The 16,857-nt window shown below is 44.2% G+C and overlaps 1 protein-coding gene and 1 pseudogene across 1 annotated transcript in view; one reads left to right on the top strand and one right to left on the bottom strand.

The window, feature by feature from the left end:
• LOC121133996 (NXPE family member 3-like) overlaps positions 1-8,553 on the bottom strand; it is a 43,193-nt gene extending 34,640 nt beyond the window's left edge. The window contains 1 exon segment of the mRNA XM_040731508.1: positions 8,392-8,553. Coding sequence (XP_040587442.1) covers positions 8,392-8,448 — 57 coding nt within the window. The 5' untranslated portion in view covers positions 8,449-8,553.
• LOC101837002 lies at positions 3,353-4,139 on the top strand (annotated as a pseudogene).
• Positions 8,554-16,857: the final 8,304 nt, after the last annotated feature.

Below are 16,857 nucleotides of genomic sequence, written 5' to 3'. Positions count from 1 at the left end.
CATAAGGAATGGGCTCCCGAAGTCCATTTGTACACTGAGGATCAATACTGGTTCCACTGTTAGAGGTTCCATAGACTGCCCAGACCTCCTAACTGGCACCCACATTCAGCAGGCATGGTTAGGTCCAATGCTGGTTCCTCAGCTGTACGACTGGGGTCCATGTGCTCTCAATAGGTAGGTTAGCTGGTTCTTTAGGTTTCTCCAGCACAGTCTTGACTGCTTTGCTCATCCTTCCTCTCTCTCTACAACTGGATTCCAGGAGTATGACTCAGTGCTTAGCTGTGGGTGCCTGCTTCTGCTGCTATCAGCTACTGGATGAAGGCTCTAGGATGGCTGTTAAGGTAGTCATCAATCTCATTATAGGAGAAGGGCATCAAAGGCGGTCTCCCCACTATTGCTTAGATTCTTAGTTTGGGTCATCTTTGTAGATCTCTTGACATTTCCCTAATGCCAGATTTCTCTTTAAACCTATACTGGCTCCCTCTTTTAAGGAATCTCTTTTCTTGTTCTCTTCTGTTCCTCCCCTGTCTCAGTCTTCCTGATCCCTCTTGTTCTCCTCCCCCCTCCCCAATCTCTTCTTTTTAAATTAAAGAAGTTGTTAGCACTCACATGGCAGAGGCTGGCAGATCTCTGAGTTCAAAGCCAGCCTGAACTACAGAACAAGTTCTTGAACAACCAGGGCTACAAGTCCTGACTTAAAAATAAATAAATTAATAATAAATAAAGTTATTACATTTGTTAATATGTGTGTATGTATGTGAGTACACACATTTCATGGCACATATGTGGAGCTCTGAGGACAACTTTAGAAAGTCGGTTTTCTCCCTCCACCATGTGGATCTCAGGAGACTGAACTCAGGTTGTCAAGCTTGGCAGCCCTAAGATTTTTGTTTTTTATTTTAATTTATTGAAAAAAATCTGACTATGTAACACTCCCTGCCATAGGACTCATTTTCTAACCAGGCTGGTCCGGAACTTGTGGTGATATTTTGTTTGTGCTCTAATAAATAAAGCTTGCCTGAAGATCAGAGTGTGGAGGTAGCCACACTAGTTAGCCATAGATGCTAGGCAGTGGTGGCACCTTTAATGCCAGCACTCAGGAGGCAGAGGCAGGTGAAACTCTGTGAGTTCAAGGCCACATGGCCTACAAGAGATTGATCTAGTTTAAAAGAGAAACAGAGCCAGGCAGTGGTGGCTCACACCTTTAATCCCAGCACTAGGGAGGTGGAGACAAGAGTGGATGGAGAGAGGAATACAAGGCAGGCGGGACAGGAGCTCATGCCATTCAGTCTGAGGTTTCCTAGAGACTGCATTCAGTCTGAGGTTCCTAGAGACTGCATTCAGTCTGAGGTTCCTAGAGACTGCATTCAGTCTGAGGTTCCTAGAGACTGCATTCAGTCTGAGGTTCCTAGAGACTGCATTCAGTCTGAGGTTCCTAGAGACTGCATTCAGTCTGAGGTTCCTAGAGACTGCATTCAGTCTGAGGGTTTGTAGGGTCAGCATAGCCCCTTTGGTCTGAGGATTCTGCAGAGGTAAGTGGCTGGCTCCTTTACTTCTCTGACCTTTCAGAATTTAACCCTATATCTGACTCCAGGTTTTTTTTTAAATGAATTTTTATTCAAATTAAAAGCGATCTTATCTTACATACCACCAATTCCAGTTCCCTCTCCCTCCTGTCCTCCCATGCCTCCCACCAATCCCCCATCCCACCCCCATCCACTCAGATTGTTTATTATTAAGACCTATTAGAACTCCATGCTACAGGAACTCACAAAGACTTACCGCCCCTGTCTCCCAAATGCTGAGATTAAAGATGTACATCACTACACCCAACCCTCTAATATTATGTTAAGATTTATTTTCATTTATATGTATGTATGCCACACTTGTGAAGGTATCTATGGAGGTCAGAATTTGGTGTCAGATCTCTTGAACTGGAGTTACAGGCATTGTGAACCAGTAAACGTGACTGCTGGTAACTGAACTCAGGTCCTCTGGAGGAACAGTAAGCATTTTTAATCACTGAGCTCTCTCTAGCCCCCCTTACCCTCTTTTGTGTCACTTCCCAATTCCAGTTGATCCCCCATGTAATCTCAAATAGTCCTAATTCTACTTTCATGTGTGTATGTGAGTGTGTTTGAGAGTGTGAGTGTATGTTTGTGTGTGAGTGTGTGTGTATGTGTGTGTGTGTGAGAGAGAGATAGTGAGTGTGAGTGTATATGTGTGTGTGTCTTATTAGTTTTGTTGTAGGAATCTAGCATCTAGGGTAAACAACAGAACAGAATAGTGGTTTTGCAGAAGTACCTTGAAGAAGTCTTGGTTTGCCTGCGACCATGTCAGAGGAGCAGTAGCTGGCCATTGACTTGAGTGGATTGACTCACCAGGAAGCAAAGCTCCCAAGGGTGAATCCTGGCGAGGCAAAACCCCGAGAGCCTCAGCTCCAGAATGCATCTTGTTAACGCTCTGTCTTTACATGTTTGCCGCTGACATTTGTCTCTGATATCTGGCTTGGTGTCAATGGGTGTGGGAAGATCCTACTGCCTTTATGTGGTGTGGTTACCTCACGGAGATATCCCATTCTTCTGGGCATTTTTACCTGGGAGCTATTATGAAGATTTCCTCCTAAGCTGTACCGTTTAACGGAAACAATGTTTTTATACAATAACAGTGTTAGTTTAAATAGGATTTAAACAGCTATTCATTGGTTGGTGATCCTTGTACCCATTTCTGCCCTCAGCTTTCTGATATAAAAGCTGTTGATGAATGGGTATGAGCACTGAGGGTTAAAAGAAGAGATGACTGATTGTTTTTCATATATAAAACTTTAGGTTTGTGATTTTTTTAAGATAAGGATTACCTTTTAAGATAAGTAATAAAGTGATTGGTACTTGGTAGCCCCCAAATGCAGCCTGCCAGTAGAAAAACTGACTGAAAACAATACCTTGCTTTCTTACACTCTGTTAGTTTGTTACAAGTTGATTGGACATGAATGTATGTGGGTTCTTAGGGAGACTTGTTTTTTTATTTGCATTATGTAAAATGTTTAATCGTGTAAGGGATATGGAAAACATGATGCTTTTAACTTGTATTCATTGTAATAATTCACTTAAAATAGATTGTAATCACATTATAATTTTTATATTGCTTGAAAGACTCTACTGGGGTATATAAATTATAAGGGAAGAAAATCAAGACACGAGAGTAGGAAAACACCTGGAAAGAAGTAGAAGGAAGTTAGAAGGAAGATCAAGAGAGACAGAACAAAACATCAGGGCAGGAAAACAACAGAAAAAGAATGGAGTAGAGCAAGCCCTGTAAGAACAATAAAACAGTGAGATCAGATCGATCTAAGATGGCAACTGTGGAACTGGAAACCACCCCTACTGCTAATCCCCCTCCTGCGGAAGAGGAAAAAACAACCTAATCAGGGGTTGCCGTGCAGAGCACTATGTCAAACACCCTCTACAGAACAGGTGGGCACCCTGGTTTTTTAAAAATGATGAAGGCAAAATTTGGCAAGCAAACCTTCGATTGATCTCTAAGTCTGATACTGTTGAAGACTTTTGGGCTTTATACAACCATATCCAGTTGTCTGGTAATTTAATGCCTGGCTGTGACTACTCACTTCTTAAGGATGGCATTGAGCCTATGTGGGAAGATGAGAAGAATAAACAGGGAGGATGATGGCTGATTACATTGAACAAACAGCAGAGACGAAGTGATCTCCATCGATTTTGGCTAGAGACACTGCTGTGCCTTATTGGAGAACCTTTTGATGACTACAGTGACGATGTATGTGGAGCTGTTGTTAATGTTAGAGCTAGAGCTGATAAGATAGTAATATGGACGACTGAATGTGAAAACAGAGACGCAGTCACACACATAGGGAGGGGATTCGAGGAAAGGTGAGGACTTCCTCCAGAGACAGTGACTGGTCATCAGTCCCACACAGACACAGCTACGAAGAGCGGCTCCACCACTAAAAATAGGTTTGTTGTTTAAGAAGACACCTGAGTATTCTCACAGGAGACTGCGTCACGCTAGGCTGGGAGCTGAACCAAAGCCTCGTCCAAGCAGAGTGGACTGCACTGAAGTTTGATTCCATCTAAATGTTGCTAAGATATAAGAGAAGTCTCATTCACCTTTGTCTTGTACCTGTGTTCATTTCTCCCCCCCAATTTTTGCTAGTGTGTCCACTATCCCAATCAAAGAATCACAGTATCCGTCACCCCAGAACCCGCAGATGTGTTCCTGGCCTGCACTGTAACAGCTGGTTAGAACTGCCACGATACACACATTTGCCTTTCCACAGTATTTGAAAAAGAACTTGCATTTCTGTTACCTTAGCAGGAAAAGACCTGTTTCTGTTCCACTCCGTGCAGGAGCGTGATTTGCTGGTGAGAGTCTAAGTGCAGTTTCCTTTCCCAGGATGCTCCTTGCTGTCCTCTTGCTGATGGCTGCTAGAGTTTAATTTATTTGCTTCCCTCCTTGATAACTTTAGTGATTCTGATTTCAGTTTTCATTTGTTTTGTTTTTGTTTTTTCCTCATGTAACATTGGTGAAGGATCCAGGAATATGACAGAAAGGTGTAATAAACATTAAATTTGTGCATTCTTTGGTAATTTTTTCTTTTTTTGTAACTACAAAGCTTTGCTACAAATTTATGCATTTCATTCAAATCAGTGATCTATGTCTGTGTGACCCTTAAACATAATTGTGGACTATAAAAATGTAACACCATAATTATATTCCTACCTAGAATTAGTATGTCTAATTTGTGTCTTTATGCTGTACTTTAACACTTTGTGTTACTTAGGGTATTTGCTTTGGTTACAAATGGTTCACATAGAAAAGCATCCCATTTGTATTAAGACAGTGTAAACAACTGTAAATGTGTGCAGTGAATTGTCTTCTAGAAAACTAGATTTGTCCTTTTATTTCTCCATCTCTGTAGAAGGAATCTGTACTTCATATTGCAAAGGCAGTCTCTTGTGTCTTCTAATAGTGTCATCCCCATTCACAGCCTAAGTTTGGAGCACTAGTTTATTATTATATTTATTACAATTTTTAATAAATTGAATAGGTAGTATCACATATGTACTGAAACTGATGTGGCTATCTTTTTTTTGATAAAGTTGAGGCACAGTTTTCAGTCTTAGGTTAAATAATATACTTCAAATATGTTACAATTCATGAGAATTGGGATTTTAGTGTATCACCATTTGATAAGAAGTGGTTATAAAGCTAATTGTTGACTTTGAGATGCTTTTACTTAAAGGCCAGAAAACTAGAATAAGGAGAGTATAGGGGAACGTGTGTTAGGATCTTAGTGTTATTGTCTGAATAAAACAGAATAAACAAGTAAAAAAAAAGAACAATAAAACAAAGAACTAAGCTTTGGCCCTCAGAAAAGTCCTATGTGTCTGTTTGTCTGTCCAGTAGTTCACCTGTTCTGTATCTCCTCTTCAGTTTCTCTGACCTGCTGAAGGCAGGTGAGATCCTGACATGCTGGAGGGGTGTGTGTGTGTGTATGTGTGTGTGTGTGTGTGTGTTTCCCTTTTCTGAAAAGCCCCAGAGCGTTCAGTTTTGTACAAAGAATGAAGTTTTCCTCCCTCAGATAGAAAAGTGAAGTTGGGTGATTAGTCTGCCGACTTAGTTGGACCCTGAATCCGAGCTGCCGGAGGCTGGTGCTCACAGCAGCAGCATTGGTGGAAGTCACTGGCTGTTTTCTGAGATTTCCACAGCTCCTTGTCTGAAGCAGCCTTAGAGCCTTTGAGCACACAATGCAGGCACACCTGAAACTCCTGGATTGTTGGGTATTGCAAACCACACACAGTAAAAGACTGAAGAGACCTGGCATGATGCTCTCCTTCCGAAAAGCACAGAGACTGAATCAGGGACTTTGGGACTTTACCCAAAAAACAACTGTGCAACAATAAATAAACATGCCTTTGTACGGCTGTTTAAAGGTTCAGTCTCCCTGTGGAATAATCCTTTTGTTCACTGTGGAGATGTATTACTCTCATTGTTAATAAAGAGCTGACTGGAAGAGGCTGGGTGGGCGAGCCAGACTAGGAGAATGCTGGGAAGAACAAGGGAGGAGTCACAGAGGCCGCGGGAGGAAGCAGGAGATGAATATGCTGTGTTGAAAGAAGGCCCTGCCACGTGGCAGGGGGTAGATAAGAAATATGGGCTAAGTTAAACTTGTAAAAGTTAGTCAGCAACAAGCATACACTACTGGGCGAGCATTTATAACTAATAATATGTTTCTGTGTGGTGACTTGGGAGTGGGCTGGTGTGACAGAGCTCATCGGTGGCCCTTTCAAAAACTTCTCTCTATACAGTCCATCAGAGGCTGGCCCTTCCTGGGGCTACACAGGCCTAAAATTTCATCTCGGAGTGACCTCTTTCTTGGACTACTCACACAACACAGGCCACTCTGACAAGCTTAATCGAAGCGCATAGACAACTTGCCAGCGCCTCCACTCTGAGGGAACTCTCTTCCTCTCCCCAGTGTTCACTATCCGCCTGTAGATCCAGGGAGAGAAGAGCCTCCTGAGTGCTCTCTGGTGTTACTTTTATGTTCGCATCCCCCTCCACCGCCTTTGGGTGTTTTGGTGACACACAGGACTTGGCCTGGAGTTTGCCCCATAGCTCAGCCTCCAACACGTGATTCCTTTCTCTGCCTCCCAGACGCTGGACTCCTCCAGGCGAGCCACCATCTCTGGCTTGCCTGTGTCTTTGGTCTCCTTGGACATTAACTGTATGTCACAGCTTCACTCCTTTCTGTGTGTGCAAAGGCTGAAGGGAGGGCAAAGAAGTCTGCCCTTTCACAGGGCACAAGGTTGCTATGGAAACGAAGTTGACATCATCCTTGGAAAGAAGGAATTCCTAAGGAAATCTGTATTTCCAGGCAACAAACACCCCAAACTCTTACTGCTTAAATTCCAAGAACAATACCCTGTGAGTTAAAACCCAGTTCTGACAGACAGGCAAACAGGAAAAGCTTCCTCCCAAACAGTCCTGGCTTTTTCTCATACACAATCTCAAGGGAGAAACACAGGGTCATCCTAACTCTTTTGCTTTTGCTCCAGGGAGGGTTTTATTTCTTTCTTATTCACCGTGTGACTTTCATGCATGCATAAATACCTATGGATCATATTCACCCCATTATTGTCTATCTCCCCCATTCTCACTGACTCCTTCAGCCCCCCAAGTCCTGTGTGTGTGTGAGTGTTTGTGTATATGTGTGTGTTGTGAGAGTGTGTGTGTACTTGTGTGTGTTGTGAGAGAGAGTGTGTATATTTATAAGAGAAAGTAGGTGAGTGCATGTGAGTGCATGTGTGTGTGTGTGCATGTGTGTGTGTATGTGTGTGTGTGCGTGTGTGTGAGTGTGCGTGTGTATGTGCATGTGCGTGTGTGTGTGCATGTGCGCGTGTGTGTGCATGTGCGTGTGTGTGTGCGTGTGTGTGAGTGTGCGTGTGTGCGAGTGTGCGTGCGTGTGTGTGTATGCATGTGTGTGTGTATGTGTGTGTATGTGTGTGTGTGTGTGTGTACGCGCGCGTGTGCGCACACATAAGACTTTCTATTCCCTGACTTTTTTTCCCTCCAGGCTAAAATCAGAACCAGACACCAAAAGGCCTCTTTCTCCTAAACTAGGGCAGGGAGAACAACATCTTCTGAAGTTGAGAGAACTGAGAACTGAGTTGCTGATGTGGAACACAGCCATTACCGTCCTCATCAGACCCGCTGAAATGGCAGGCACGGGCCCCGACAAGGGCCAGTCAATCTGTAGACTGTCCTTGTGGAAGGAGTATTTGAGTAGGACTTAGACCCCCACCCCAAACCTTTTCCAGGTGTCTGCAATTCTGCTCCAGCTTCCCGTGGTGTCGGGAGGTGCTGGAGTTTGTAGCAGGTGAAAGCTAATGGCAGGGAGAACTCCATTCATACAGCTGCAGGGAAGTTGTCTGTGCAGCCGATTTGCTGGCATGGTTGGGGGTAACTTGTGCTCCTTAAGTAAATCCAATAAACCCACTTGTCCAGCAAGCCGGACTTAGGTAGAATTGTTCTTCTGCCTGCTGGTGCTGCCCTGTCTAAGGGAAGCAAACATTTGCTCTTTTCTTCCCAGAAAGAGTCCACATACTTGCTCGTATTCTTTCTCCTTAGAGATGTCCCCGAAAAACTTCTGAGTTTATATTCCCTGATGGACTGCTCACAGTCCTTCTTAGAAAGATGTTGTCCCCCTGCAGTTGATGCTCCCAGACGTCCCTCAGGGGTGGACGGAGGACGAATGAGAGCTTCCGTCAGTCCACTCTCCAATCTCAAAGCCTTTGCCCAATACCTACATAGACAAGCAGTAATGAAGACAGTAGGGGACAAGGAAGTACTTACCAAAACCACAAAGACTAGCCCCACAGTCAGAGTCCTGTAGCCCGTCAGTTGCCCCATGAATGAACCCAATGGCTTAGAATTTTATGGAATAGAAACACGAATCCAGGTCCCTCAATGGCATCATGAGTTGAGGAGGCCCTCCAGTCATAAAGGGGCTGATTAACTGCGTTGACTTCCTGTTTCCGTGAACACTGTCACCTGATGTATGTTATATATTGGATATCAAATACAGAGTTATGGAAATAGCTGCAGTGATGGCTGTTGGTGGGGAGGTGGAGCTGGCTGGGTTACATGGGTGCTGAGGCAGAATTCAGGTGGAAAAACAGGCTTTTTATTCACATACGTACTTCTGTGTGCTAAGATTCCTGGTTCCCAGTGAGCCAATGGAAGCATACGCCCAGTGGAGTGTTTGTTGCAGGGCACAAATGTCCTTGGACTCAAGCTGCCCTGTGGCTCTTTTTATTGCCAGGTGTGGCAGAGCACAGAGCCACATCTGATGCAATACCTGTGTTCCAAGGACTGGAGCTGGCAGGGCTATGTGGGGATCAACTCTGCCACTAGAACTGTGGCTCAGCTGCCCCAGAGCTTAGTGTTTGCTTGTTTATTTGTTTGTTGATCATCCTCCCTCACAGATAGATTAACATAGTATAGATTGATGGTCCCTTCATGGGGAAAATAAATGGGCCTGACTTCTAGCACAGGAACAACTGCAACTAGGGCACAAAGGACGCATGCCTGTGTCGATTGTATTTCCTGAGTATTGGTCAATCATTATCTGGATGCATTATTGCTATTGGATGCATTATCCCCTCATGCTTGTCTAATCAATACTGAGATGAGTGCCTAAGTCTCGTTTTGATTCATTTATTCTTATTTTATGTGCGGTGGTGTTTTGCCTTGAGTGTCAGGTCCCCTGCAACTGGAATTACGGACAGTTGTGAGCTGCTATGTGGGTACTGGAAACTGGAACCAGGTCCTCTGGAAAAGCAGTCTGTGCTCTTAACCACTGAGCCATCTCTCCAGCCTCTTAACTCTCATTTTAACTAAACTAAAAGAGCAGAAGTTTAATTATAGCTCCACATCTAATACAAAGCAATCACCTTAAAATTATTTAGGCTATATTATTACTCAACAACAAATTCACCACAGTCTTCTTAGCTTAAGCTACTGATGATTTGGCTGTGCTCCCTAACTTGCTTTGTGGAGCATCTCAGTTAAATTTCATAAGAAAGATAATACCTGAAGCAGAGCAGGTTATTAGCTTATTAAAACATGTTGCCGCTAAATTGGGAGTTCATAGGATTGATTCCTATCTTCCTTATCAATTACTTGAATCCTTCCTTCTGTCTCTTCACCTACTGTAATTATGTATTAGCAAGGTATAGAATTTTTTTCATGTTATAATTCTATTGTATGTAAACTTGTAACTCCTTATTTATAAGAAATTACAGACTTAATAATAATGGAAAGGATGGGTCTTAAACCACTCACTGATAAAGAACCTACAGAACTAATTGTGGCGCTAAATAAAATGCATGTTCATTATTTGTCTCACACCGATTGGCAGATGCAACAGCGTGTTCCTCCAGATCTATAGATAATTGTTATCCAAAAGGCTCCTTTTAAGAGTTTTTGAAGACACCTCACGGGTATTGCTTAAATTTACAACTACAAATTCTATAGAGATTGGTTTTATGGTTTTACAGATGGTTCTTCAAAAGGACAAGGAGCATATGTTTTACATACAACTTCCACCAGCTCCACAAAAAAACCTTGTACAACTTAATGCAGCCCATTGGAGACCTGCTCCAGAGTCCGCAGAGACAGTTCAAAGAAAAAGCTCACAGCGTAGCAAAACTTAACTTAGGACTTTTCTTTCTGAGGGGTACAGAATAAATTCACACACACACACACACACACACACACACACACACACACACACACACACACACACAGTCCCAGTCATGCTCCAGTTCTCTTCATTCTCTTTATGCTTCTCCCTGTTTCGATTCTCCACAGCTCATAGACAGGTTCAACAGCAAAACTTCTTGTGACAAAGCTACAAAAGTTGCGTCTGAGGGAGTAACCGTAGCAACGCCCAGCTTCAAGGTCACTTGTGTACAGACTGTGACCTGAGGCTGGGGACAGTGCCTGGGGAGACAAGCAGCTCAGAGATTCCTGAAGGGAATAAATCTTTATCAGAGATTCCTGAAGGGAATAAATCTTTATCAGAGATCCCTGAAGGGAATACATCTTTATCAGAGATCCCTGAAGGGAATACATCTTTATCAGAGATCCCTGAAGGGAATAAATCTTTATCAGAGATCCCTGAAGGGAATAAATCTTTATCAGAGATCCCTGAAGGGAATAAATCTTTATCAGAGATCCCTGAAGGGAATAAATCTTTATCAGAGATCCCTGAAGGGAATAAATCTTTATCAGAGATCCCTGAAGGGAATAAATCTTTATCAGAGATCCCTGAAGGGAATAAATCTTTATCAGAGATTCCTGAAGGGAATAAATCTTTATCAGAGATTTCTGACTGGAATCTCTTTATCAGAGATTCAGCTGGACTTGGCAGAAGAGGCTGGTATAGTATTTTTTTTTTAATTTTTGTTTTTCAAGATAAGGTTTCTCTGTGTAAGCTGTCCTGGAACTTGCTGTATAGATCAGACTGACCTCCAACTCACAGAAATTTGCCTGCCTCTGCTCCCCAAGTGCTAAGATTAAAGGCTTGAACCACTATCACCTAGCTTGCATAGTATTTTAAGTTGCTTTGTGTCAGTAACCTTGGTTAGACATCTGTATTTCTGTCTTTTTGTATATCTCTAAAGTTTTTTTTTTAACTTATCTGCTTATAGGAACATTTAGTTTAGTTTGAAATTGTCCCGAGGTTTTGAATGAGCTAATTGTGTGTAGCTTGTCTTATGCTGGGGAGAAATTATTGCTGATAGTCTGAATTAAAGAAAAAAAAAACCAGGCTTTTAAGTGTGTTACAGTCCTCATGGGACAATAGGTCTAGTTATGAAACATATCCTAATATATTTTCTATTTATCAAAATTATACACCTTATTGAGAAGTCAACTTCCTGACTACCATAAATATATGTGCCCATAAGATTGAGATGCAATCCTGAGATTACATATACATATCGCAGAGATTACAGTGCAGGTATTGGGAGATGCTATAGCTGTTTCTACACATGTAAAATTACAGACAGGAGCAACAGTTTCCGGAGTCAATGTTCCTGGAAACCTTGCTTGAGCAGGATCCTCCTCCATCAGAAAATTATTTTATGTGGTGCGTGACACCTGAATTATCAGTTGCTACCTGCTGTATTTGTGTCATGGTCTGAAATAGCGCACGACAACAGTCATTGCTGTGGGGTGTTTGTCGGCTGTGTAAAGATGTATTGCTGTAATCAGCGTAATAGTAAGCTGAATGGCCAATGGCTATGCAGGAAGTATAGGTGAGATTTCCGGGCTGAGAGAGGACTCTGAGACAGAGAAAGGTCGAGAGGAAACGGGGAAGTGTAAGATGAAGAGAGACGATGACATGTGGCAGAGCACAGATTGATACAAATGGGTTAACTTAAGTTATAAGAGCTAGTCGCGACAAGCCTAAGCTAAAAGCCAAGCTTTTATAGTTAATAATTAGTTTTCATGCCATTATTTGTGAACTGGCAGCCAACAAGAACAACAAAAAGAAAAAAACTCACTACAGCTCGTCCTTTCTAACGTGGGAGAAAAGGCATGTGGCAGGATTGGGAAGGCAGAGAGCACACTGGAAGGATGGGAACCTTTGGAATGAGGTCCTTGAGGAGGGAATCTAGCAAAACACCCAGAGTCTTTGTGTTTATGACTAGTACAAAGTCATTGATTAAATCCATACTTTTGTACAACATACCAAGTAGTTAAAAACAACAGTGTTAACAGGCTTGGGGAAGATTTAAAGAAGGAAAGCAGGAGTAAATTGGAATTGGAGTAGTTTTTTAGAATTCTAGATAATAAAGTGGGTCAAGGGATGCAAACACAATCAATCGCACATTTGTCACGTTCCCTTGGAGTCCAAACAGGGTTAAACCAAAAGTGCAAAAAATAGGAGTTAGATTCTTTTAAAATTTTCTCCTTAAATGATTTCTGGTACTGCCTGAGAGATTATTACATCAGACTGCCTACAAAATGTAGTAAGAACTAGAGCCTTGCCGTAAGTTCCTCCACAAAGGGACTGCCACTCTTTGACACTATTCAATTTTTATTTTGTTTACAGCATCAGCTTGATATATTCTTATTTTTCTTTTCTTTCTTTCTATTTTTTTCAAGATAGGATTTCTCTTTGTAGACTTGGCTGTCCTAGAGCTGCCTCTGTAGCCCAGCTGGCCTTGAACTCAGACCTCTGCCTGCCTCTTCCTCCCAAGCGCTGCTTTTAAAGGTGAGCACCTCCCTTGCCTGACTGGTTATATAATTTCATGCTTACATGGGGAAACACAATCATTTTCTCCTTCTAGATTTTCTGTGATGACTTCTCAGGTACCTCTGTGTATCCTGTTATCTTGTTGGAGAGTCTTCTTCAGGTCAAAATTCAAATTGCCCTGAATTTTAAAGCTCTCAAACCTTATAGCCTGTCTTAGTCAGGGATACTATTGTGAAAAGACACTATTGCTGGGCCCCAGCCCCACCCGGTCTCTGTGAGTTGCTGGTCAGCCTACAAGTGCAACCTGTTTTCCAGTCCAAGTGCTTCCTGTTTTCTAGTCCCGGTTTACTGCCCTGGCCTTGACCCTCTGACATCAACATCCAGCAGGAGGAAAACATGCTCTCTTCTACCTGGGGTTTTTCCACTGTGCTGTTGAAGGACCTAAGGTAATCAGGTCCAATGTATTGCGACATCCCAAGCTCAATAACCAGACAGTTGGATGCAAACCGCAAGAGGTTTATTGTTCACACAGGCGCCCACGGGCACTCCAGCAGCCTTAGCTAGCTGAGCGCGCTGGACTTCAAGAAAGTTTTCTTTTTATATACACAATCTTGGCAAGCAATAGGGGTATTGCAAAAAGCACGGGCATAATTTAACCTTCCTGGAGAAACCACAAGGTCAAAATTAAGCTTATCTCAACAGTCTGGCGGTTTCATGCTTCAGCACTCTGGACCAGATGTTCTTTTCGATCTGACCTTGTTCCCTGCCTGGGGGACCTTGGGGAATTTTCCACTGGGGCGACCTTCTGAGTCTCAAGGGAGGTGTATTGAGATCTCTCATTTCCCCATTTCTTTTTGTGAAGTTTTAATCCTAAAACTTATGGTCCCTCTTGTTGTTTAAGAGCTTGGTACTGCTGTGTGAGAACCAGGGCCTTGGTGATAGATAGGCATTCCTTAATGAACATCATAAGGTGATTTAAAATACAGAGGCCAAAAGTAAGCAGCAGTAACAAAATAACCAGAGGAACTAGTATAGTAGAAATCAGGGTGGTCAGCCAGGGGGACCCATTGAACCAGCTCTCAAACCAACCCTGTTGATATTCCCGATCTCTTCGGCGTTAGTTGAGTCTTTCCCTAAGTTTTGCCATGGAATCTCATATGACCCCAGAATGGTTAACATAGAAACAACATTCTTCTTTGAGGGCGGCACAGAGCCCACCTTCCTTAAGAAAAAGGAGGTTGAGGCATCTTTGGTTTTGTAAGGCAACCTCAGCCAGGGAAGCAACAGACAATTCTAATTTAGTAATAGACCCCTCAACTGCTTTGATGTCTTCCTCAATGGCTAGCTTTAATTCTGAGTAACCTTGGGACCCTCGAACCAGTGCAGCCGCTCTGGAGCCTATCCCGGCCACCATTCCTGCCCCCACTAGGAGGGCTAGGGTAAGTGGTATAGGCTCTCTCTTGTACCTTAATGGGATCCCCTTGTAAACCTGCTCCAGAACCTCAGGAGGGTGATAATATACACGGGGAAGCAAGCAGACTAGGACACAGAAATCTTTGGAGGCACTTAGGACTTGGGTGTGCACACAGGGTGTCAGCCCAGTATTACATGCCCACCAGAGCCCCAATTCTGGGACCAGGTAATTTTGACTTCCTGGCTGCTGGATGATTCGGTTACAGAGGCCCGAATTGGAGGACGGAGGTGTTCCTAGGCCTAGACCCTGGCCAGAAACTTGAGTGAATGTTAACCTATGGTCCGCCCCCCAGCGGGCACTCAGAGTCACTAGTGGCGTTAGTAAAATTCCCTAGCGTAGCAATCCCTTCATAATAGGAGGGCTCGGACACCAAGCGTATCCAACAAGAAGCAGTCAGATTCGGCTGGGTTCTGTAGAGGCCTTAAAGGCTCCTTGGACCAGGTTAAAGAGTCTCTGGCCCTTTAAGGAAGCTGGGGGGGGGAGCTAGGGCACGTTGGGGTGTTAACAGAACTCCATGATACTGTGGTTGGGCTGGTGGGCAGGGCCAGTGGAACCTGAGGCCTTGGGGCCTTGGGTGGTCCCTGTTCCCCTAGGACTGAGTTGGGACCAATAGAGTGGGCATTTGTGGGGGTAAACAGAGTGACTGAATTGTGACCTGTTCGGTATAAACGTAGTCCCCAAGTTTTGCCCATGGTCCAGTCTGCCTGTTTCCCATCCTCTGTGGATCTAATTATCAAGGGGTTACATCTGCCTCCCGGATTAGCACCTCGCGGCGAGCCGCTGCCCCTGGTGAGCTCGAAGCATGGTCTGCAATCTTTCCCCCCACAAGTCCATGGCCCTGTCCCTGTATCTCCTGGGGTGGTTCCTCTGGATACTGTGATTAGGTCCCATGAGGAACTCGGTTTCCAAGAGGTATCTCCTGTTGTTTCACATCCCCATTGTTTACAGTATCCATCCACGCCCCCCCCCACATAATTTTTGCTCTGCCCTGGAGCTCCCGTTAGCGGGGCATACGTAAATACCCAATTTCCTCATAGAGCCATGCCATCCAGGAGCCCGGCACCCGTAGCCCAGGAAAGCTTCCTGCTCGTTAGGATCACAGGTGTCACCTACCAAATCACATAAATCTACCAACAGTTCAGGAAACCAGGTGCTCTTGGGAAGCCCTTTGTGGGAGGTTTCGTTTGCAAAGGTTCCCGTTTCAGTGTTATAAACTCACCAGGTAACAAGATAGGGAGCATGGGGATTGGAGCCAGGGTGGCTACAGAGACCTACAGAGAACAAAAGGCTACGACTAAGGTTAGGGTTCTTTTAGGAGTCTTATTTTGAGAGGGTTTTGGGTGCGTTGAAGCCTCCATGAGGTGGTGGGTAGGTCTTCCGGGTTTTCTCGGGGAGCAGGCTTTACATGCAACGCATGCACCCAGGCCGCGATGCTGTCAACCTTTAAGGCAGTCGGGGTGGTCAGCAGCACGGTGTACGGTCCTTTCCAGCATGGTTCCAAAGTTTTGGACTGGTGCCTCCTCACGTAGACCAGGTCACCAATCTGGTGGGGATGGGGCCTGGAAGGTGGTCCCTTATCCCGGTATGCCACTGCCAAAGGCTTCCAAATCTGCTCCTGGACTATCTGCAAGGCTTGGAGGTGTGCCTGCAGGGTTGGGGTAGTAGCATAAGCGGAAACATCAGAATCAAAGAAGGTTACAGCAGGGGTGGTCCTCCATAGAGGATTTCATATGGGGTTAGGCCATGGGGGCCAGGGGTGTTCCTGGCCCGATAGAGAGCCAAGGGCAAGAGTTGAACCCAGTCTCTAGTGCCAGTCTTCAATGCTAATTTAGTCAAGGTCTCCTTAATCGTTCTATTTATTCTTTCTACCTGACCTGAACTTTGGGATCTATAAGCACAATGTAATTTCCAATCAAACCCCAGTAACTTGACTTACCTGGGAGACAAAAGCGGGTCCATTATCAGACTCAATCAGGCCAAATCGAGCGAAGATCTCCTCTAGAATCTTCTTAACCACTATCTGGGCTGTTTCTCGTTTGGTAGGAAAGGCCGGAACCCACCCTGAGAAGGTATCTATGAAAACTAGCAGGTTTTTGTTACTGTACAGGCCAGGTTTAACTTCTGTAAAGTCCACTTCCCAATAGACACCGGGGCGGTGTCCTCTGGTCCTGGTCCCTTCTGGAAGTTTTAGTCTTCCTGCATTGACTTTTGCACAGGGAATGCACTGATCAATAACCTGCTGAATGAGATTCTGCACATGTGGTATGCAAAAAAAGAACTCTTCCCTTTCCAATAGATTGGATAGGTAGGTTAATTTATGGAGGTCCATTATTAAGGTTCTGGCGTCCTTCTGGGGTAAGACCAGCTTCCCTTGAAGTCTCCATCCTTGGACCTCTGGGTCATATTTGGCTCCTATTCTGTGCACTTCTGCCAGGTCTACCGCCGTATAGGCGAATTTCGGTTGGGGAGGGGCTGTTTGAGCAGGGATAGAATCTGGGACCCAAATGCTGCCCTTCTTGCTGTTTCATCTGCTAGGCGGTTGCCTAAAGCGATAGGGTTATCCCCCTTCTGGTGTCCT

Source organism: Mesocricetus auratus, unplaced genomic scaffold, assembly GCF_017639785.1.
Source record: "Mesocricetus auratus isolate SY011 unplaced genomic scaffold, BCM_Maur_2.0 Super-Scaffold_100025, whole genome shotgun sequence".
NCBI classification, from domain to species: Eukaryota; Metazoa; Chordata; class Mammalia; order Rodentia; family Cricetidae; genus Mesocricetus; species Mesocricetus auratus.
This window is presented reverse-complemented; position numbering and strand designations above follow the sequence as displayed.